This window comes from Cnephaeus nilssonii (assembly GCF_951640355.1).
Source record: "Cnephaeus nilssonii genome assembly, chromosome: X".
NCBI classification, from domain to species: Eukaryota; Metazoa; Chordata; class Mammalia; order Chiroptera; family Vespertilionidae; genus Cnephaeus; species Cnephaeus nilssonii.
In genome coordinates this window covers 19,965,725-19,990,402 of record NC_137071.1, presented here as the reverse complement: position 1 = coordinate 19,990,402, position 24,678 = coordinate 19,965,725, and the positions used below count along the sequence as shown (strand labels likewise).

Below are 24,678 nucleotides of genomic sequence, written 5' to 3'. Positions count from 1 at the left end.
TGAATTCATTTACTAAATCTAGTAGTTTTTTTTTGATGGAGTCTTTAGAGTTTTCTATGTACAATATCATGCCATCTGTTAATAATGAGAGTTTTACTTCCTTCTTTCCCATTTGGATGCCTTTTATCTCTTCTTCTCGTATGATTACTGTGGCTAGGACTTCCAGTCCTATGTTGAATAAGAGTGGACATCCCTGTCTTGTTCCTGTTCTTAAGGGAAATGAGTTTAGTTTTTGCCCATTGGGCATGATGTTGGCTATGGATTTGTCATATCTGGCCTTTATTATGATGTATGATCCCTCTAGTCCCATTTTGTTGAGAGTTTTTACCAAAAAAGGTGTTGGATTTTGTTGAATGTTTTTTATGTATTATGTGATTTTTGCCTTGCAATCTGTTTATGTGTTGTATCATATTTATTGATTTGCAAATATTGTACCAGCCTTGCATCCCCGGAATAATCCCCACTTCGTATTGGTATATGATCTTTTTAATGTATTTCTGCATTTGATTTGCTTATATTTTTTGAGGATTTTAGCATCTATGTTCATCAGGGATATTGGCCTGAAATTATCTTTTTTGGGGGGTCTTTATCTTCTCTGTGCCTGCCTGACTGCAGGGCTCACCCCCGAGCACATTGTGTGAACTGTTGTGGAGGTGCTGACAGAACAGAACAAAATACAACTCAACAAAACCTGAAACAAAAGATAAAAACACCAAAAACATACACAAGATCCCTACAGCACCAACAAACGCAACCACCAGAGAAGAGAGAATTAGGAAAGAGAAAAGAGAGCAAGAATTATAGAAAAAAAGAAAGAAAAAAATATGAGAAAACAAAACAAAATAAACAAAGCACAAACAACAACAACAACAACAACAACAACAAAGAGGGGAAGGAATATGTTGATGCTGAGCTGAAATAAAGAAAATAAGGATACAGGGTTAGGTGACTAAGGGAAGGAAAACAATTTAAAATAAAGGAATAAGAAAAGAAAAAAAATTGTAGAGAAAAATAGAGGAGAAAGCATATAGACCTAAAGTATGAAAAGGAAAAAAAAAGTTGAGAAAGCAGGAGCAAATGTAAAGAGAGTAATAAAAGAAGAGAAAAAAACTGAGTAGTGAAAAAAAGAAAAAAAAATTAGTTGGAAAAGGGAAGAGGAAAATCAGATATATGAAACAATAGAAACAGTGTCCAGGTGTTTTCTGTCCTTCCTTGATATAAGTCTCCTTCTCAGCTGGACCTCAGTTGGTAATTCCAGGTGAATGTTCTCCAGTTTATTTCCAGTCTGGCCAAGTCAAGGAGAGAGGCTGGGAATAGAGCCTTCTTCAGGCTCCTTAGAAGAAACCAACTCTGCTGAACCTTGATCTTGGGCTTATCACCTCCAAAACTTACTCAAATTAACTCCCTTGATTTGAGAGTGGTTACATAGGTTCCTTCCCCTCACACCATTGGTTTTACAGACCAGGGATGGCCTCAGCATCTTCACTTTGACCACCATGTGCTGCTATGCTTCCTCCACTCCACTTAGATCCACCTGCCCAGGGAAGGTGCCATTTTCTTCTTGGAGAAAAATAATCTTTTTTGAAAATTGAAATTGAATGGGGGAGGTCTGCATTTTTTCATCAACTACAAGGCTGGACACTCTTGAATTGAGAAATTAACATAAAATTGGTCCCAGATTCGTGAAATACTTGGAGTGCTTCCTCAAAATAATAAAATAAATCAATCTTTTGGGAGCATCCCAGAGACACACAAACACTGAAGATTAGTTCACAACAAAATATTATAACCCACATGAACAAATAATACATTGTGACTTAGAGTCATCTCATAATGATCAAGAGAATTAGTACCTCATAAACTTAAAATTATAGAAAACTATTGGATACTCTAAATTAAATATATTGAAAATAATTATAAAGATAAATGTATAAAATAAACATTAATTTATAAAGAACTATGAAAAATGCACAGGTATTTATGATGAAAACAAAACTTGTAGAAACCAAAGGCTAGTCACTGAAATAAAAACTAAGTATATGTGCCGAAACCGGTTTGGCTCAGTGGATAGAGCGTCGGCCTGTGGACTCAGGGGTCCCGGGTTCGATTCCGGTCAAGGGCATGTACCTTGGTTGCGGGCACATCCCAAGTGGGGGGTGTGCAAGAGGCAGCTGATCGATGTTTCTCTCTCATCGATGTTTCTAACTCTCTGTCCCTCTCCCTTCCTCTCTGTAAAAAATCAATAAAATATATTAAAAAACTATTAAAAAAACTAAGTATATGTATTAAACATCTAATTAAATCAGTAAGAAAATTAGAAGGTCATTATGTTGAAATGATCAGAATACACCACATAAAAATATGGAAAATATAAAATACAAACTGAGAGAACAATAAGAAACTTTATATCTAATATAATTTAAAAGGCAGAGGACTGGGAGAATATTGGAGACAATATTTAAGGGATAATGGCTAACTTTCCTAAAGCTTAAGGGAGACATGAGCCCACAAATTTAATAAATACATTGGTATTTCAACCAAGATGAATTAAAATAAATCTAAACAATGTACAGAACATATACATTTGAAAAAACAGGGCATATACATATGTCAACAAGAATGATTTAATTGAAAGTTCTGATAATAAATTAACAAAAATCTCCAAAATTCTATTGTATTACCATTGGCAATTAAGACTGGACCACTATTTATAAAGTACATCTCACTCATGTTAGAAAACCTTTTATATTTTATAATAACTTTTACACTCTGAGTAAGAAAACCAAGATTTAGTTCTTGAGTCTCTCATTACCTGGGAAATGTTGACTAAATATTGAACCTCAGAATAAAGTTAATTACTCCTGTACTATAAAATTAAGGGAGATAATGGAGCATCAAAAGTGCCTAAAGAAGTTCTCAAATATTTTTACTATGGTCACTGGACAATATGCACTAGTATTGGTGTCCAGATTTCACACTGTTAGGTGTCCTATTCAAACCAAAATCCAAAGATTGAAGATTTTCAGAATTGGTAGTGTTGCATGTATCTAAAAGAAATAAATACAAATACATTCTAGTTTAACATCTCTTAAATATAGACTTTAAATATATACCACAAATAAAGTTCTAAGAACATGAGTTTAGCGTTGAAATGGCAATTCACGAGAGGCAACTAGCGGCAGAATCCAACTCTCAAAGACAGAAAATAATGACTTAATCTGATACAGAATGTAAAATAAATATATTTAACTAGAGGCCCAATGCACGAAATTCGTGCAAGGGGCTCGGCCCTCGCAGCCCCGGCTGCCTCAGCCGGCCCTCACAGCCCCTTAGAGCCCCGGCTTCGTCCAGAAGGTCATCCAGACCTTGGCCTGGAAGGTCATCCGGGTGCTCTCTCTGCTGTTCGGTCTAATTAGCACATTAGCTCTTTATTAGATAGGATATTTTTAATGTAGTAAAAGTTTGCATCAAAAGTATGAATTAGGAACAGGAGACACTAAAAATTATTAACTATAAGTTTGTTTTGAAAGGAATCACATGGAACTTCTAAAAATTGAGAATTTGTTTAAATAAAATTTGACATTTAATTCTGATAAAAAGATAACACTTTGTATTATGGTAGTTATGTAAAAACTAGATTAAAATACATAAAACAAGAATTGAATATCTTTAGGACTGTTGACATTTTTAAGTATTTCTTTTTTAATTTCTTTACTGATTAAGGTATTACATATGTGTCCTTATCCCCCCATTACTCCCCCACCCTCCCACTCATGCCCTCACCCCCTGTTGTCTGTGTCCATTGGTTAGGCTTATATATATATGCATACAAGTCCTTTGGTTGATCTCTCCCCCTTATCCCAACCCTCCCCTACCTTCCCTCTGAGGTTTGACGGTCTGATCGATGTTTCTCTGCCTTTGGATCTGTTTTTGTTCATCAGTTTATGTTGTTCATTATATTCCATAAATGAGTGAGATCATATGATATATATCTTTCTCTGACTGGATTATTTCACTTAGCATAATGCTCTCCAGTTCCATCCATGCTGTTGCAAATGGTAAGAACTCCTCCTTTTTTTACCACAGCATTGTATTCTATTGTGTAGATGTACCACCGTTTTCTGATCCACTCATCTGCTGATGGGCACCTAGGCTGTTTCCAAGTCTTAGCTATGGTGAATTGTGCTGCTATGAACATAGGGCTGCATATATCCTTTCTGATTGGTGTTTCTAGTTTCTTGGGATATATTCCTAGAAGTGGGATCACTGGGTCAAATGGGAGTTCCATTTTCAGTTTTTTGAGGAAACTCCATACTGTTCTCCACAGTGGCTGCACCAGTATGCCTTCCCACCAGCAGTGCACGAGGGTTCCTTTTTTCCCACCTCCTCTCCAGCACTTGTCGTTAGTTGATTTGTTGATGATAGCCATTCTGACAGGTGTGAGATTGTACCCCATTGTGGTTTTGCTTTGCATCTCTTGGATGATTAGTGACTTTGAGCATGTTTTCATGTCTCTTGGCCTTCCTTCTTTCTTCTTTCGAAAAGTATCTATTTAGGTGCATTGCCCATTTTTTGATTGGGTTGCTTATCTTCCCTTTGTTAAGTTGTATGAGTTCACTGTAAATGTTGGAGATTAAATCCTTATGGGTGATAACATTGGCAAATATATTTTCCCATGCAGTGAGCTTTCTTGTTTTGTTGATGGTTTCTTTTGCTGTACAAAAGCTTTTTATTTTGATGTAATAACTGAAATTAAAAATTCAATGGACAAGTGAAGTATCAGATTAGATATGACAGAAGTGAGAATTAGAAAATTGGAAGATGCATACAATAAATTACCTAAAATGCATAAAAAGAGACTAAAATATAGAAAATATAATAGAAAGGGTAAGAAAGGGTATGAAAAGGTGAAATATATAGAATGCCAAATACAAAGAAAATCTTATAGGCAGTTACAGAGACCAATTACCTAGAATGTCAGTGGATAAAAGCCAGAGGGGGTAGAATAATGTTTTCAAAAATGCTGAAAGAAAAAACATTAACCTAGAATGGTATACTTATAAAAATTCTTTTTTAAAATTTAAGTCTAGTTGGCCCACAAGCTTATTCTATCTAATAAAAGGGTAATATGCAAATTAACCATCACTCCGTCACAAATATGGTGGCACCCATAGCCACAAGATGGCAGTGCCCAGTCCTCTCAACCTCGCCGGAATCACCCAGTCCCGGGGGACGGTGGCTGAGAGCAGGCAGCATGAGCAGTCTGGTAGAATGCTTGCTTCATCACCGCGGCAATGAGTCAAGCATTCCACCTTGGCCGCGGATGGCCTCTGGGCAGCAGGCACCAAGAGGCCGGAGGGGGACTCAGTGGGAGAACGCTTGCTTCATCACCCTAGCGACGAGGCAAGCATTCTGTACCCAGCCACGGATGTGCCTCTGGGCAGCAGGTGTGGAGTGTCCAGACCCCACAGAGAGCTACTGGCACACGGATTGGTGTGCAGGGCTACTAGTATTAGTTATATTAGCTTCCTCTTTTATTATAACTTTATTTATATTGTTGACAATATTACAGGTGTGCCCATTTCTGCCTCCTTTGTCTACCTCCTTTGTCCCACCTTCCCTCTAGCCATCATCTCCCTGTTGTCTGTGTCTATGGGATATGCATACCACTATATGTTCTTTCCCTTCACCTTCTTTCATCCAGTCCCCCCTCTACACTTCCATCTAACAGCTGTCAGTCTGTTGCATGTATCCATGTCTCTGTCTCTATTTGTTCATCAGTTTATTTTGTTTATTAGATTCCACATATAAGTGAGAGCATATGGTATCAGGTGTACAATATAGTGAGTTGACACTTTTATACCTTACAATGTGATCGCCCCATTAATTCTAGTAGTCATCTTTCACCATGCAAAGTTATCACAGTATTATTGCCTATATTCCTCTTTCCTTTTTCACTCATCTCCCCCACTCCTTCCCTTCAGGTAACCATCCCTTTGGTCTCTTTTTTTCATGAGTCTATTTTTGTTTGTTTGGTTTTTTAGATTCCACATGTAAGTGAAACCATATGGAATTTGTCTTTCTTTGCCTGACTTATTTTACTTAGCATAATATCCCTAGATCTATTCATGTTGTTGCACATGGCAAGATTTTATTCTTTTTTATTGCTGCATAATATTCCATTGTATAAACACACACACACACACACACACACACACACACACACACACACACCACATCTTCTTTCAAGAATGCCATACAAATAAAGATCTCTTGGAACAGACAAAACCTGAGAGAGTTTACTAATAGGAAATTCTGACCAAAAAGTACTCAGGATGTTGTTTGTTTTGTTTTGTTTTGTTTTAGAATGAGCCACCATTTTTGTTTATTCAGCTATCAATTATTATGTCATATGTTTTTTTATTATATTAGTAAATAACATGGCATGTATGCACCTCAGGTGTAGTTCTTAAGCAGTAGGAGGATGACCCCAGATGCAAGATTTAAAATGTAAGGAAAATGGTAAGAACTCCTTCTTTTTTTACCGCAGCCAGTCAGAGAAAGATAAATATCACATGATCTCACTCATTTATGGAATATAATGAACAACATAAACTGATGAACAAAAGCAGATCCAGAGACAGAGAAACATCGATCAGACCATCAAACCTCAGAGGGAAGGTAGGGGAGGGTGGGGGTAAGAGGGAGAGATCAATTAAAATGTAAGGGAAAATGATGAGCAAATAAAATAAAAAAAAATAAATGGAAAAGACTAAAGAAATATTTGCTATATATAAAATTGTCTAATTGGTATATTAAAAACAGAATAGGACTAAAATATCGGACATCAATGACAAAGTTGAGAGGGAGGTTGCTTGGAGTTCCTTACCTCATTTAACCCCTGGCTTTTTGGTGTTCCTTCTCAACCACTATTGCTGGTACCTCCTTCTCTCTTCTAATATTGGAATGGCTCAGTGCTCAGCCCTTGGGCATTTTAAATTTTCTATCTAAACTCCCTGCCTTGCTATTTTAATTCAATTTAGTGACTTTAATACCAGGTATAAGCTCATGATAAATTTATATAACCTGGCTCTTCTCCTTCTCTGAGCTACAGTAGTAACACTCCCCTGTCAACGTTTCCAGTGAAAACCTACCCTGGCTTTCCTTTACCTATTTTCAACACAATAATCAGAGACATCATTGTGGATAAGGATATTAAGCCAACTTTATTTTAGTCCAATAAAAATAATTATGAATATAATTTATTTTGTTTTGAGTTAACAGTTTTTGTGAGGCCAGTGAGGTATGCATGACTAGATCTTTACAAAGAGTGTTTCTAGTCCTCATAACAACCTAACAGACTAAAATTTGTCCTGCAACTTTCCTGGGTTCCCATAAAAATTAAAGCTAAGGATTCCAACATTAAGATACAATTTTAATTATTAAATTAAGGAGATTTGTTGATAATTTCTCTTTGGCTGTGTGGGGAGCATTGTTTTATTAAATAGTATCTTCCCTTTTTTATTCTTTTTTTTTTAATGAAAATATCCTAATAGTGAGAAGGGTTCAGTGAAATCAGCATTCCATACACTTTCTGGGAATCTATATAGAAACTCAAGTTTTTATTTTGGATACATTGAATTGGCATTTCTTTCATTCAATAAACATTTATCTAGTGTCTCTTATGAGCCAGACAACACAAAACGTAAAATAACATTGGTGAATCCATAGCAATCACAAAAAGACGTGATATTTGATAAATACAACTCACACAATGAGGAGGAAAAATGTACAAGAATTTATACACAGCAATTTGACCTCCATTTGCAACACAACAATAAAAAGTGTAATTTTCTCCACTCTAAATTTGCTTTCCAAAATATGGAACACCAGCTGGAATGGAGCTTAGACAGCTTCTGCAGTATGCTTGGAAATATCCTTCTGAGCGTGTATGAAACAACTGGTTAAAATAATTAAATCACTCGCACCATCTGTGAATCGTTTTGATTCTTCAGTGATTACTTAAGACTCCCATTGTATGGAACATATTCTTAGAACAGATGCATAAAATTAATCCAAGTGTATAGCTTTCCTAACTTTGATTTTCATGAAAGAAAAAAGGGTTACAGTGTCTTCAAATCTGCTAAGTTATCTGATATTTCTTCTGCTCTTCTTTAGGAACCAATGGCTTTTGAAACCTTAAAATGTATTTGAAATTTCATTTGAATATTTTTTAATAATACAAATGCATTTATTCACAGACACTTCATTTTATTTTAAAATTAGAGGCCTGATGAACAAAATTCGTGCAAGGGGCTTGGCCCTCGCAGCCCTGGCCTCATCCAGAAGGTCGTCCAGAAGGACATCCGGTCTTTCAGCTGCCTGGTTAATTAGCATATTATGCTTTTATTATTATAGATTTCACAAATTTACCCTTTTAGTTATTTATTCTTCTGAGTGTAATACTCAATAATTAATAGATAACTATTTCATAGAGAACTAAATAAAAGTGCCAATTCAATAATATTTTTATCAATTTTAAGACCATATGCTACAATCATGAGCAGTTAAAAAAAATGGTGGCTTGAACAGATGGAAAAGAGAGGACAGCTTCATTTAGTGTTGGCTAATCCATGGATAGAAGGTGCATGGATAAAGTGAAGGCCAAAACTTCATATCTATACAAATTTAAGATATTTAAATTAATAACTTAGAGGCATTATTAGCTGTTTATTTGGATAACAATCATGGGAAAGTTTCTGTGTGATATATGCAAATGCTTTTCCATACTAGTTAGTAAATTCTTAACTAATAGAATATTTGGGTGACAAAACGTAAGTAAATGAATTACTTAACATATACATAATCAATAAAGTTATAACTCTTTTTTGTGGTCTGTATGAAGTTCAAATTTAGTACTGATTAATATCTAGGTCATCACAAACAGGCATGAAACATGAATTATATCACCCACACCTTATTTTCTTGCCTCATAAACACACTTGGGTATTTTTTTATGTGGAAAATTATTTTGAGAAATCTAGAGACCCTTTCATACATTGGCCTCCCTAGTGCAAAACATCCTCTTTAATGTACTCTCACAAAAGCTTCCTCTTCCTCAAATTTGCCAATATGGTTTCCTTTTCTTGGGATTTTCTTTCTTGTTTTTTCCCTGCCAGTCTCCTGTCATCAGATTATTTGTGGTTATTACTATTTATTTGATTTGATTTTAACTTAGCATAGATAGTTTAATTATTTTAATAGTTTATTCCCAAATAAAATTATGTTAAAATCATTAATCTCATATCTACTAAATGTAAGTGTTTAACACATAATGGCACATAGCATACTAACTTCCTAATTCTTAAAACACTGCTACCAGCTGATTTTTATTCATCTATCTATCTATCTACATATCTATGCTATGTGATTGTGCATATATATATATATATATATATATATATATATATATAACCATATACACATATAAACTTATGTGTATTATTGTTATAAATATTTGCACAAATAGGTTTAACTTTGTAAAATATACACTTTACCTTTGAAAATGACTACTAAGTTCATCAAGATGTTAATTTTAATAGTTGAAGATCCATCTATTAATAGTTCCAAAATTTCTGTTTTGTAGCTTCTTTATATTACAGGCATATAAAATACTTGTGAATATTTAAAAGGATAATAGAATTAGGGATAATTATCAATATCATGTTATTTGGAATTAGGGTGCCTCTTCAAATTAAGAGCACTTAAATAAATATAGCCTCATGTGCCAAGCCAAAGAAATAGGAAAACTTCTTAGCTTAAAACAAAACAGCATGATGATTTACAGTGCATTGGAAGTACTAAAGAGGTCATTTCAAAATTGCAAAAAAACAAGAACAAAAAAATCTGCCATGTTACTGATTGTTCGAGCCTTAGCTAAATATCTTCTTTTTTTAGTTTCTAAAGTTTTACATATGTCTCCTTTTTCCCCAATTGACCCCCCGCCAGCCATTCCCACCCCAGGCAAGCCCCCACTGCCCCAGTATCTGTGTCCATTGGTTATGCTAATATGAATGCATACAAGTCCTTTGGTTGTTCTCTAAACACCCCCCACCCCGGCCCCTGCCATTTGTCTCTGGATCTATTCTTGTTCATCAAATTAAATATCTTCTTTGGCTTGAGTATTTTTCTGAGATATTTTTCATGTGTTAATTTTATTTTCACATTAAATTAAAAATATGTATATACTAGAGGCCCGGTGCACGGAATTCCTGCACGGAGGGGGGTTGTCCCTCAGCCCAGCCTGTACCCTCTCCAATCTGGGACCCCTCGAGGATGTGGGATCGGGCCTAAACGGGCAGTCGGACATCCCTCTCACAATCCAGGACTGCTGGCTCCCAACTGCTTGCCTGCCTGCCTTCCTGATTGCCCCTAACCGTTTCTGCCTGCCAGCCTGATCACCCCCTAACCACTCTGCTGCCAGCCTGTTTGCCCCCAACTTCCCTCCTCTGCTGGCCTGGTTACCCCAAACTGCCCTCTCCTGCAGGATTGATCACCTCCAACTGCCCTCCCTTGCAGGCCTGGTCCTTCTCAACTGCCCACCTTTGCAGGCCGGTGCCTCCCAACTGCACCCTCCTGCTGGCCATCTTGTGGTGACCATCTTATGTCCACATGGGGGCAGGATCTTTGACCACATGGGGTCAGCTATATTGTGTGTTGCGGTGATGATCAATCTCCAGATTACTCTTTTATTAGATAGGGTAGAGGCCTGGTACAGGGGTGGGGGCCAGCTGGTTTGCCCTGAAGGGCATCCCGGATCAGGTGGGGGTTCCCTTGGGGTGTGGGGTGGCCTGAGCGAGGGGCCTGTGGTGGTTTGCAGGTGGGCCACGCCCCCTGGCAACACAAGCGGAGGCCCTGGTATCTGGAATTTATTTTCCTTCTACAATTAAAACTTTGTAGCCTGGAGCAGAGCCAAGCCTGGGGCTCCGTCAGAGGCCGGTAGCCATTTGTGTTGGGGTTATAATTGAAACTTTGTTGCCTTAAGCGGGTGAGCCCAGCCAGGGTGTGCGGAAAGCTTTGCTTCCCCTGTTGCCGGCGGCAACCCTGGCCTGCTCTCTCAAGGTCCATTTTGCAGCCATTTGTTTGAATTTGTTTACCTTCTATAATTGAAACTTTGTAGCTTGAGTGGAGGCTTAGGCCTGGCAAGGGCAGGCAGAAAGCTTGGCTTCCTCTGTTACCTAGGAAACCTTGCTCTCTGTGGCTGTAGCCATCTTGGTTTGGGTTAATTTGCATGCTCGCTCTGATTGTATGGTGGGCGTGGCTTGTGGGTGTGTCGGAGGTATGGTCAATTTGCATATTTGTCTATTATTAGATAGGATGTATATTGTATGTGTCCATTTACACATGTAAATATTTTTAAAATTTCTATGTATTCCCAAAATTATATATTGGAATATCTTTATATATATATATATATATATATATATATATATATATACACACACACACACACACACACACACACAGACACACACACACACTGGATATATACTTTAAAAGTTTTATGTGAAGTCTTTGGAAAAAGTTAACAAGAATTCAAAAGATTTCTTGACTGCAAGTCTTCTCAGACATTTCAATTTGCTAATAGGAATTTGTGGGCCTCCATGAAGGGGCTAAAATTAATATCTCCCAAAATTTCCAGTATGAATATACCCCAAATAAATGCTTATTTTTTGTTCATATACAATGAGTTGCATTAATATCTGAGAGGCAACTGAAGAGCCAAGATATGTATGTGTAATAGCATTAGCTAGTGTGCATTAAATTGGAGAAATGCGACATAGTTAAATCAGAAATGCTTTTTAAATATATACCAATGGCAATTACATTATGAAATGAAGAAAATATTTCTCTCTGACTTCTGGGAATTCCATAGTGGAAATTATATTGCTACTGTAGACCCCAATAATTTTAGCCAGATACCTATTTTAAATTATTTTTAAGCTGATAGTATCTTCATTTACTTTTTCAACAAATATTTTTAATAACCTACTATATGCCAGGTATTATTCATGAGCCTTTGCTGCATTTATTTTACATTGTAAGATACCTAGAGTGTATAACCTCATTTATTAAATTACTAGAGGGCCGATACAAAAATTTGTGCATGGGTAGAGTCCCTAGGCCTGGCTAGTGATCAGGGCCGATCAGGGTCTTCCAGCTGCTGGCTGGGGCCTCCCTTCCCTGGCTGCTGGCTGCCAGCCAGGGCCTTCCTTCATTCCACACCACCCCCTGGTGGTCAGCATATGTCATAGCTAGTGATAGAACTCCCAGTCTCCTGGCCAAACTCCCATGGGGACACTTTACATATTAACCTTTTATATATATAGATCATGTTACTTGATAATTGATTTCTTACAAGGTAGGCCATATAAGTTGTGCTTATGTGTTTGTGCTCAACTTGGTGGGATCCAAATCCCTTTTCTTTCACTTCTTCAACAGCCATGCTTAGTGAATAGAATTCTGCCATTTTACTAATTTATGTTAATTCATGGAAAACCCTTATTAAAATGCAGATGTTATCCTGTGAATGATAGCACTTTAAACCAGTATAAGCCACTAACACATTATTGAGATTTATTTTATCAGTTTAATTAGATGGTAATTTAGCTTGGCCCTGAGGAATTAGGTAAACTTGGTGATATGAAAGGGAAGAATGAACATGAGGCAGATCAATGCACAGGTACAGCCATACCCTTTATATGTGACACTGCATGTACCTCTTAGAAGCAGGATACACTTAAATACTGTCAAATTCATCTCCACCTGCAAATCTCTTTCACTAACATTCTGCCCTGCTCCAAAAATTCATTCTAGTTGTAGAAAATAAATCAAATGACTATAAGGGATACTTTTCTGCAGTATTTTACTGATTATTTTATGTATTTCATGTTTTATTCTTTTTAATCAAAAGATAAATAATAAGCTAATGCAGTTTGTTGGTCAGTTAATGTCATTCATGGGTTTATCCTCCCTTTTTCATTTTATACCTTACCACAGGTAATTTTATAGATGATGCATTAAGAGGAGATACCTAAGAGCAAACAGTCTTACTGCTTTTGTCTCTGTGTAAAATCATAGCCAATCCATTTGGACTCATTAGGCTGATTATTCAAGGTCTTTCTGAGCAGTGACTCAATTAAAAGCACACAAGGGCAAGTACTGTCAGAACTCAAGTATAACCATGTCATTTTTGTATATGCAAAATAGTGAACAGGAAAGACAAATCCCTATCTCTTGTTTTTTATATGCTTTATTAGTTAGATTTTTTTACCCTCTTTGGTAACACAGTATTTTTTGTGTTCCAAATGTGTGTATGTTACCTGCCTTTTTAGGCTTATAATTTCTAGAAATGATCAAGGAGAAATAAAATAAAAATAGCTCCTTACTGTAATGATCCCTAGAAGGAAACTTAATTGTCTTTCTCTGAAGACTTTTGTGTCTAGATCTACCTGTGTAAGAAAACTTAATTCTTTCATAGTTCCATGTCACTTATGAGCTATTAGATCACACATAAAGCCTGTCATCCTATTTAGGATTTACATGACACTTTATTATTATTTCAAATAATCTATAATATTTAAGAATGTCCTCTTGAGGAAAGATAATCAGATAAGTTAACAGAATTTTATACCATGGCTCACTTTAAATCATTAATAAATAAAGCGAAATAAGAGAGTCAGAGAAAGATAAATATCACATGATCTCACTCATTTGTGGAATATAATGAACAACATAAACTGGTGAACAAAGATAGAACCAGAGACATAGAAACATTGAACAGACTGTCTAATCTTTTTATTTTGAAAGTTTGCCACATCTTTTTATTTTCCCCCTTTTATTGAATTTATTGGGGTGATACTAGATAACAAAATTATACAGGTTTTAGGTGGACAATTCCACAACACATCATCTGTACATTCTATTATGTGTTCACCATCCAAAATCAAGTCTCCTTCCATCACCATTTATCCTCCCTATACCCACCTCCACCTCTCCCACCCTTCCTCCGGCCACCAATGGCACATATTTTTCTTGGTTAACATTAACAGAATAAAAAAAGGCTCTATCACTATATTACTTCTGTCTGATTCTAGTCTGTTTTTGTTACTCTTTGAAAGCATTGCTATATCTCTCATATACCATATTTATATTAGATATAAAGGTAATTTAAATGAATATCCTACCTAATAATAGACAAATATGCAAATTGACCATACCTCCAACACACCCACAAGCCACACCACCATCCAATCAGAGCGAGTATGCAAATTAACCCAACCAAGATGGCTACAGCCACAGAGGGCAAGGTTTCCTGGGTAACAGAGGAAGCCAAGCTTTCCGCCTGCCCTTGCCAGGCCTAAGCCTCCACTCAAGCTACAAAGTTTCAATTATAGAAGGTAAACAAATTCAAAGAGAAATGGCGGCAGAATGGAGCTTGAGAGAGCAGGCCAGGGTTGCCCCCGGCAACAGGGGAAGCAAAGCTTTCCGCACACCCTGGCCAGGCCCACCCGCTTAAGGCAACAAAGTTTCAATTATAAACCCAACAGAAATGGCTGCCGACCGTGGAGGGAGCCCCAGGCTTGGCTCTGCTTCAGGCTACAAAGTTTCAATTGTATAATGATAATAAATTCCAGATACCAGGGCCTCCACTTGGGTGGCCAGGGGACGTGGTCGGCCTGCAAACCACCACAGGCCCCTCGCTCAGGCTGCCCCACGCCCCAAGGGAACCCCACCCTGATCAGCTGGCCCCCACCCCTGTACCAGGCCTCTATCCTATCTAATAAAAGAGTAATATGCAGATTGATCATCACTGCAACACACAATATAGCTGCTCCCATGTGGTCAAAGATCCTGCCCCCATGTGGACACAAGATGGTCACCACAAGATGGCCAGCAGGAGGGGGCAGTTGGGAGGCACCCGGCCTGCAAGGGAGGGCAGTTGAGAAGGACCAGGCCTGCAAGGGAGGGCCGTTGGAGGTGATCAACCCTGCAGGAGAGGGCAGTTAGGGGTGACCAGGCCAGAGTGGAGGGAAGTTGGGGGCAAACAGGCTGGCAGCGGAGTTGTTAGGGGGTGATCAGGCTGGCAGGCAGAAGCAGTTAGGGGCAATCAGGAAGGCAGGCAGGCAAGCAGTTGGGAGCCAGCAGTCCTGGATTGTGAGAGGGATGTCTGACTGCCCATTTAGGCCCGATCCCGGTGGATCGGGCAGTCGGACATCCCTCGAGGGGTCCCAGATTGGAGAGGGTACGGGCTGGGCTGAGGGACAACCCCTCTCCATGCATGAATTTTGTGAACCGGGCTTCTAGTATTATAATAATATGGCATATAGCACATTTTCCTTCTTTAGCTTCTTTGACCTCATAACTCATTAATGTACCAGTAATCAAAACCCATTTGACACTTATATTGAGCAGAGAGAAGTCTCTTAAATCATGGAGGAAAACATTGTGTTTTAAAAACTTAGGTATGATGCACCATTTGTTTCAAAATAGGATTGCCTTCATCTCATTCACTTATGTGGCCCTTCAAGATACAAATTTTAAGTAATAAAAATAATGTGATCACTAAAGTTTCAGAGAAGCCAAAGTTATTTTTAAAAAATATTGAGTGATATCTAGGTCTACTTACAGAGCTCAAAATATCAAAGCTTTTTCTACCTCAACTTTAGTTGTTATAAATCACAGTTTTGCCCCCTAATGATCATTTTTAAGCATCAATTGAGCTTTTCATTTCTTAATAAAAATAGGTACTTTGGGGCTGTCTTCCACATCTCTTGATTTTCAATCCCAGAAAATGAGAGTAGTGTATTCCTTTGGGTATATATCATTAGGAAGGAATATGAACAGAGAAATATAATGAATTAGTACTGCTACAGCACTTCCTTACTAATGATGCATGAATATCTATAATGATATGAGGTGGTAAAGAACATTAACAAAAGCAAGTTGATTTTCAAAAGGTTAGACAGGATTGGTACAGATCAGAATTCAGAAGGATATAATTATTCAAGGCAGAGTTAATGAAATTCAAATGAAAAGGCAAAATCTGAATATGAGTGCATGGATTTTGCATAAAGAAGAGAATATGAACATGATACTTATAATTACAATGATTTTTAACTAACAGTCTGAATTTTTTATTACACCAAACTGAAAATCACTCAATGGATATAGTTTATTCATTATGAACTTGCACGACAATCAAAAGGAAGGACATGTTTTAAGGAGTAGATAGTAAACTATATCTCCAAATGTCTGACTCTGGATTAAATTTTTAGAAGCCCTAACCAGTTTGGCTCAGTGGATAGAGCGTCAGCCTGCGGACTCAAGGGTCCCAGGTTCGATTCCGGTCAAGGGCATGTACCTTGGTTGTGGGCACATCCCCAGTAGGGGGTGTGCAGAAGGCAGCTGATTGATGTTTCTCTCTCATCGATGTTTCTAACTCTCTCTCCCTCTCCCTTCCTCTCTGTAAAAAATCAATAAAATATATTTTAAAAAATTAGAAAAAAATTTTAGAAGTTTCCTGTATATGAAAATTATTTTACATCTCTCTCTAAAAATTTATTTATGTACACTTCTATATATAAAAATGAATTAGAACTTTATAATAAATGAGACTATTCAAAATTTATAAAAATGAGTTTTCTAGAAAATGAGTTGACATTTTCCCAATGATGGCAAAGAATTATTTTCAAGTATTTCTATTTTTTCATAAAAGTTCACTGGATTATTCCTGTGGTATGTACCACTTAACTTTTCTTATCTACCAAGATGACAGGAGGAGCTAAGTCCTCCAATAGATCAGTCTTCATTAAATGTTTTAAATGTGTGATATTAACCTTTCAGAATTTAACTTACAAAATACAGCTGAGTCAGTGCCCACAGCTAACTGTAACCAGAAGGCATTTAGGAATTATAGGCATTCTAATTTAATTTATTTTGCACAAGCAAAATAGAAAGAAGATTACTTATTTATCAGTAACAAATACTGCAATCGTGTTAGGGTAGCAAATATTGCTATTGTTTTATCATTGAAATCTTTTCTAAAGTGATAGAATATACCTTTTCATTTATTTGATTGCTTTTATCAACTATACCCTTTTTAATATTTCTAAATGGGTTGGAATATCTCATCATGCCATGTCTGAGTATGGAATGAATATGATGTGGCAGAGTTAATCCACATGTTTATGTGGATTGTTACCAATTGCTCTAAGACTTATCTATGATAGTCTTGAAAATAATCACAATATGCATATTCATAGAGCATGTCATGGCTGCAGTATGATAGCTAATAATTCTTTGAAGGTGATTACAATCAGGTTCATAAGGACTTCATCTTTAAAGGCGGGGGAGGGGGAGAAAAAATTGGTTTCTAGAACCAGATACAAACTCTCAATTAATTTAAAAGTTCTGGATTTAAATAGATGCCATAACATTCTCTTAAAAAAGATTCCATTAAAATATAGACAGAAATGTGTTTTCTCTTAATGTGCTAATGAATATTTATTATGAATAAATAAATACATGAATCTATATGTAATAAAACAATCTATGACAGACCCATGTGGTCATGAAAACTCAATAAATGAGAAGCCAGAGTACAATGTGCTCTGATTCTCAGAGCTCTGGTTCAGGCCTGAAGCTGATGTCAGATCTTATTTCTGAGACATAGAACTCCAATCTTCAGAGCTGTATGATGAGAACTATTACTTAAATAAATCTCATTTTTTATGTAAAACTTCTCTATGCAAAACAAAAACTATCAACAAACACTGAAGAAGTAGAAATTTGGGTTTTAAATTATATTTCAGTAAAATTAAATCCAAGGCAGTTGTCAAATGTGAATATATTTAAGTGCCCCCTTTCTTTATTGTATTTAACTTTTCAATTAAGTTCCTTGCTATTTATAATTCATAATTACTATATTTGTAAGGCACCAATATGAATTTAAGACAGCCGAGAGCATCCAAAATATTGATAATGAAGAGCTAGAAAACTACATGTCAAAAAAGAAATAGAAAGGAGATACAAAGAACTTACAATCATTTTCCTTTTATGAGAAAATGATAACAGATATCAAAACCTTTTGGAACTCACACTGATTTTTAAAATGAGACTCATATGTTTTCTAAATATTTTAAAGATATGTCTCATTGTAAGACAGCTCTTTTGGTTAAACAAAAATACATGCATACATACAGTGTACATACATACATACATACATACATATGTACAAAAGGTTCTAGTATTTTACCTAGTTCTGTCCCCAATAACAAAAAACACTATTCTATAGAAACTTACAGATATAAAATACATACAATTAAAAAGAAAGGTAATTGCACCACTATATAAAAATGATATAGAAAATATTCTTGTTTCAGATAATGTAGAACTATCTTTCCCTCTGGAATTTAAACAGCTGATGCACATAATAAAGAGTGTCTAATCTCATAGGGAAGGTAGGGGAGAGTGACTGGAAGAGTTCAACCAAAGAACTTGTATGGATATATGCATAATCCATGGACATAGACAATGGTGTGGTGAAGGCCTGGGGCGGGGGACAGGTGCGAGCTAGAAGGTGTCAATGGGAGAAAAAGGAGGACATATATAATACTTTCAACAATACAGTTTAAAAAATAAAATAAAACTGACCAAATCTGCTAAAAATGAAAAATTTATGAACTTGGAAATCTTTATTAAGAACTATAGTAACCAGTCTAAGGAAATAAATGAAAGTCACAGTAAATTTGCTTGACCTGTGTTGTTAACTCTGCTGGTTAGGGGTTATTGTTAAGCCTAAGCTGTCAGTGAAAATTAGAAATTCAAATAGCCTCCTGACTTACTTTTCTTTTAAATTGGTGAAATGGTTGGTTTGAAATGGAGAAATTGAGAATTTGGATTTAAAATATCTATGGTTAAATCTATGAGTTGACCTCATCAAACTCTAGCTCCAAATTCTACTATTATTTTAAATGGAAAATTAGAAGTGCATGTAGATTATCATTCCATTGATCATGAAGAAATATGTCAGGTATTTGGTTATATGCACATTAAACCAAACTTTTCAAAATTATCATTATACAATTTAAGCTAATTTCTGTAATTCTATAAATTTACAGTGCCATAGAGACATCTAAGTTAGAATTATTTTTACATTATATAAGAACTAGTGGCCCAGTGCATGAAATTCATGCACATTAAAAGGGAATTAATTAGAGGAAATATTTTAATATTGCTATTTGCCCTTTCTCTATAATAGAAGTATCTGAGATGAAAGAAAATTAATAAAATGTATATGAAAATCTCCCTCCTGTCAGAGTCTGGGGTGCACTGCGGGACCCAGAGTCAAGTCCCCGCCCACCCGCATATGCTTTGAAATCGTAGGAGACCCAGACCTGGCCACCCCCATTCCCGTCAAGCCCCTCTGGGTGGGGGGATGCAGCCTCAGGTCCCTTGGGGCGGCCTGAGGTATCCTGGCATGGTGCCAGATGGGGGGTGCAGCCTGAGGTGCCCCTTCAAGCCCCATTGGGCTGGGGACGCAGCCTGAGGTCCCTATCAAGCCCTGCAGGGCAGAGGGCTTGGCCTGAGGTCCCCTGCCCAAGCCAGGGGCCATGCAGCCTCAGGTCCCTGCTGTTTGGTCATTAAGTGACGGCATCTTGACTAATTTGCATATTATGCTATTATTAGATAGATTGAGTAACAAAATCCTAGATCTGAGAAATTAAAAAGAAAATATAAATGGACCAGCATATAATTTCACTCCTCTTTGTGTAGCTTCAATCTGAAATCCTAAACTCCATTTAGTTACATTACTGCGAAAGTGAGGATGGTCTTGTCATAAAGGGTGTGTAGTAATAAATAGCTGTGTTAGCACGCCTATCATCTGCTACTGCATCCCTCAGCTGACCCCATCAACAGTCAGGTGACAGTTGATTAATTCAAAACAAAGTTACTGGGAAAGTAATTTCAATTGCAAGAATTTTGTTGCTTAAATATACTGTAGAGAGAAGAGAGCAGAGGTCATCTATCTTTTTTAATTTGCGTGTCAAATAGTATCTATTTCTTGCTTTTATAAAGAATAGGGAAAGAGGTACTACTGGTTAGGTCCAAAAGAGCTCTGAGCTCCAAATGCCTATCACATCTAGCACTTGAATGCCATGTAGGGAAGTAAGATGCAGTTGGAGAGGCTGATGCTGCCTTAGATTTTAGGGCTTTCTGGAGTTCTTATTAAAATGTGAATTCTAGCCTATCTGGTGTGGCTCAGTGGTTGAGCATCAACCTATGAACCAGAAGGTCATGGTTTGATTCCTGGTCAGGGAACATGCCTTGGTTGCAGGTTTGGTCCCCAGTAGGGGGCGTGCAGGAGGCAGGCAATCAATGATTCTCTCTCATCATTGATGTTTCTCTCACTCTCCTTTCCACTCTAAAATCAATAAAAATATATCTAAAATGTAATTTCTACCCTCAGTCATAATAATCTAGTACCTTAATTAGCAGCTTACTTACTAAGAAACTAGTGTTAAAGAAAGGACCTGATGTCTGCAACTTGGAGAGGGGTGCTCAATATAAAGTATATACCAGCCAAAAATACTTTGCTCTCCTTGTGCCTCAATCAAGATTAGGGAGAAAAGTATAGAATAGGTTCCTTTGATGTGAATATCACAGATGTCTACATCCTATCCCATACTGAGTTTTCAAGGAACCTAAAAGTTACATTAAAAAAATCAGTTGTGAAAATTATCCTTTTATCGGGGTAAAACTACCCTTCTCGTGACATTATGGCTCTTGGTATTTCATTCTCATATTCATGGTGCTAATGTGTATGTATCTCTTTATTTTAAAATGTTCTATCACTTTTTGGAAGGGGTTATATAAATAACATTTTTACTAGACATGCATTTTTATTCACTTTCAGCTCTCTGTCAGCTATAAACTGGAACCTGTATAAACTCAATAGATGTCTTTTCACTATTAGGAAGCTAAAAGAATTGTTCTTTTGTATATCTATACCAGCACACAGTCCGTGAAGAATCAGTGATGGTGATGACTGAAGACATGCCTTTGGAAATTTCTTATGTGCCTTCTACTTATCTGACTGAGATCACTCATGTCTCACAAGCTCTATCCGAAGTGGAACAACTTCTTAATGCTCCTGACCTCTGTGCTAAAGATTTTGAAGATCTCTTTAAACAAGAGGAGTCTCTGAAGGTAAAAGCAAAGCACTTTCATTTAGATTTTACAAGATGATCACATTGATCATTGGCAGAACCAAAACAATTTACTTAGTAGTAAGTGTATAAAGTAACAGCATTTTGACTTACACATGGGATTCTTAAAATATTTTAGAGAATGCTTAGCTTTAGAAATTCGGGGTGGAAAGTGAAACATAAATACAAAGAAGTATTTTATAATATTTAATGTTGAGAGACCTCCTAAAACACAGGACTATCCTACATAATAAAATGGTAATATGTAAATTACCATCACTCCGCTACGCCCACGATTGGGCCAGCAGGAGGCGCAGGGGGCGGGACTCAGGGTGGCCGGGGTAGCTGATTGGGCCAGAAGGACGCTGAGCTCGCGGCGCCTCTGGCGCCGCGAGCTCAGCGTTTGTACCATGGCTGCCGGAGGCTTTCGGAAGGCCTGGGGCGCCTGCGGACAGCCAGCTGGACAGGTCCCCCGCGATCAAAGGCCAAAGCGGGGGACCTGGCCGCCTGTCTGCTCCGGCGCAAGGCCTTTCGAAAGCCTCCGCAGCGCCGGAGGCTTTCGGAAGGCCTGGGGCGCCTGCGGACAGCCAGCCGGACAGGTCCCCCGCGATCAAAGGCCAAAGCGGGGGACCTGGCCGCCTGTCTGCTCCGGCGCAAGGCCTTTCGAAAGCCTCCGCAGCGCCGGAGGCTTTCGGAAGGCCTGGGGCGCCGGCGGACAGCCAGCCGGACAGGTCCCCCGCGATCAAAGGCCAAAGCGGGGGACCTGGCCGCCTGTCTGCTCCGGCGCAAGGCCTTTCGAAAGCCTCCGCAGCGCCGGAGGCTTTCGGAAGGCCTGGGGCACCGGCGGACAGCCCGCTGGTGCACCAGGTGCATGATTAAATCATGCACTGGGCCTCTAGTAGAAAAATAATGGTTTAACACACATTCATTCAAGGCAGAAAGGACTCACCAATAAACAAGCTTTAAAGCGTGCACACACACACACACACACACACACACACACACACACACACACAGCTTTGATAGAAGAACAGCTTATTCCCAACTGATACATTCCTTTCCTGTCTTCTCTTACAAAATGGGAAATAAGATGAGGCTTTAGATTACATCTATTGTATATAGTTTCAGTTTTATATTTTTCACTTGAATATACATATTCAATTTCAAATTACTATGCTATATAGAATCAATACTATACTATATAGAATCTAATTGAATTGAAAGCAATAAAATATTTTCTTGAAAATTACCAGGCAAAGCTACCAACCAAATCTTGCTTTTGTCAAACCACCAACTACAAGTTCTAAATTCCAAACTAAGACAAAACATGATAAGGAAATAGGTTTTGAGTTTTAGAGGGAAGTATCTGAAGATAAATTAATATAGCATCAAGGAAATGTCCATAATAATGTGTATTTCAAGATAATTTTTGTGATCATACATTTCACACTCAAAATGAAATATTATAGTATATCCAGAGCTTGGTATTTTCCAGTGCAAATAGCATCATATTATAAACAGAAGATAAGTTTGCTCTCAGCAGCACATATTAGCCAAAGTATTTTATACTCTAAATGATTTTTTGAAAGCTCATTCCATATCACACATTTATTTGCATAAGTACACAAATAGATAAAGCTATTCGTTTATTTTGGAAATCAGGATTGCAATATCTTGAATGACGAGTTTTATATCTTACATTACATCAAGTAAGCTCTAAAATCACACACTAAAGTAAAATAAGAGATGCATGGCTCTCTGGAACCATTCCATCCATTTCAGTATACTGCTATTTCTTATTCTCTTTGAAGTAAAAGTCAAATGGCTGAGTACAGTGAGGAAAAGAAACCCAATCAATTGATAAAGGAGACATGCCGGCACTTCTATTATTATCCACAATAACTAATTTCTCATGACAGTGCAGTTTGTAAGTTCATCATTGTCATTCAACATGTAAATCACTGCTAATGAGCTAATTAATATTCATTTCTTTCCATGTTCATGGACATATGGGTTAGGAGAGCAGTGACCCCAAACTTATTAAGTTGCCAATTGAGTATCTTTGTTTTTGTACATCTTAACCCAGCACACTCAGAATGATGAGCTCCTGGCTATACTCATAGCTAATCATTTGTTCTTCCAGATATATTTAATAATATTGTACCTGACAACAATATATAAGGAAATATATATATATTTTGGAAATATATAAAACTGAAACTATATACAATATAAACCACCATCATATATATATATATATATATATATATATATATATATATATATATGATGGTGGTTTATAAAAAGGCATTGTGGTAATTTAACTGGATTATTGAATCCTCATTAGATGTAGTTTTGGGCATAATTCCATCTCACTCCCAACAAATCTCCTGCAACAGACAAATGGGCTTCCTACCTTTATGGGCTTTTTGAAAGGGGATAGTTTTGATCTGTCTTTTCAATGAATATGTATTTCCTCTTAAAGGCATTCATCTTTGTCATTATCCAGTAGTAAAAATAGAAAAGGAATGAATAAATTGTACGGCTGCTGGTTGGGAAGGTTTGAAATGAAATTGTGATTGATTTTATTCCTGACAGATTTGCATGAATCAAATTATAGAACTGTAGTAGGTATTGCTGTGGTTTAACATACATATTTTTTGCAAGTGCAATGCAACACAAATGACATGTGATGAGTTAAAATAATTACTTTCTGAACAAAATATAACTGACATAGCACATGCGATTTTCACAAATGTATTGAATTGGGAAGCTACCTAATCATTTTGACAATGACTAAGCAGATAAACACCTATTTACATATGGAAATCTGCATTTAATAGATAATACACTAAATAGCTAAGGCATAGTTAGCAATGAATGAGGAACATATACCTAAGTAACATTTATTCTTATGTCAAAGTCAATATTAGTATTGTGAATCAATTCATTGTGACTGTAAAAAGTTCATAACATTCATTACATAAATGGTAGTACCATAATTTTGAAAAAAAATAATTTTTTGAAAGCTTCAATCAATATTAGAAGTAACTTGTACTTTATTTTTAAGAAAAAGTAGGTTGTCTATACAAATTGACAAAATATAATTACTATCCTAAATAATCTAATCTTGTTTTAAAGTATTTCATATGAAAGTATGAACATAATAAAAGAGAGTAGGATGGTGGTTTCCAAGAGGCTGGGGCAAGGAGTTAACTGGGAGTTGCTGTTCAATGGTATAAAGTTTTAGTTATGCATGATGAATTAGTTCTAGAGAACTTCTTTACAACATTGTGTCTGTAATAACAGTAATGTATTGTATACTTAACATTATTTTATGAAGGTAGATCTCATGTTGTGTTATTTTCCAAATTAAAAAATACAAATAAAGAATAAACAGACATCCTTA

General features: G+C 36.9%; 1 protein-coding gene across 2 annotated transcripts in view; it reads left to right on the top strand.

Annotated features, from left to right (window-relative positions):
* Window positions 1-24,678, top strand: part of DMD (dystrophin) — a 2,362,317-nt gene that overhangs the window by 971,861 nt on the left and 1,365,778 nt on the right. For both annotated transcript variants that reach the window (XM_079764882.1, XM_079764883.1), the window contains exon 42: window positions 21,076-21,270. In XM_079764882.1, the coding sequence (XP_079621008.1) occupies window positions 21,076-21,270 (195 nt within the window). The remainder of the gene's footprint in view (window positions 1-21,075; window positions 21,271-24,678) is intronic.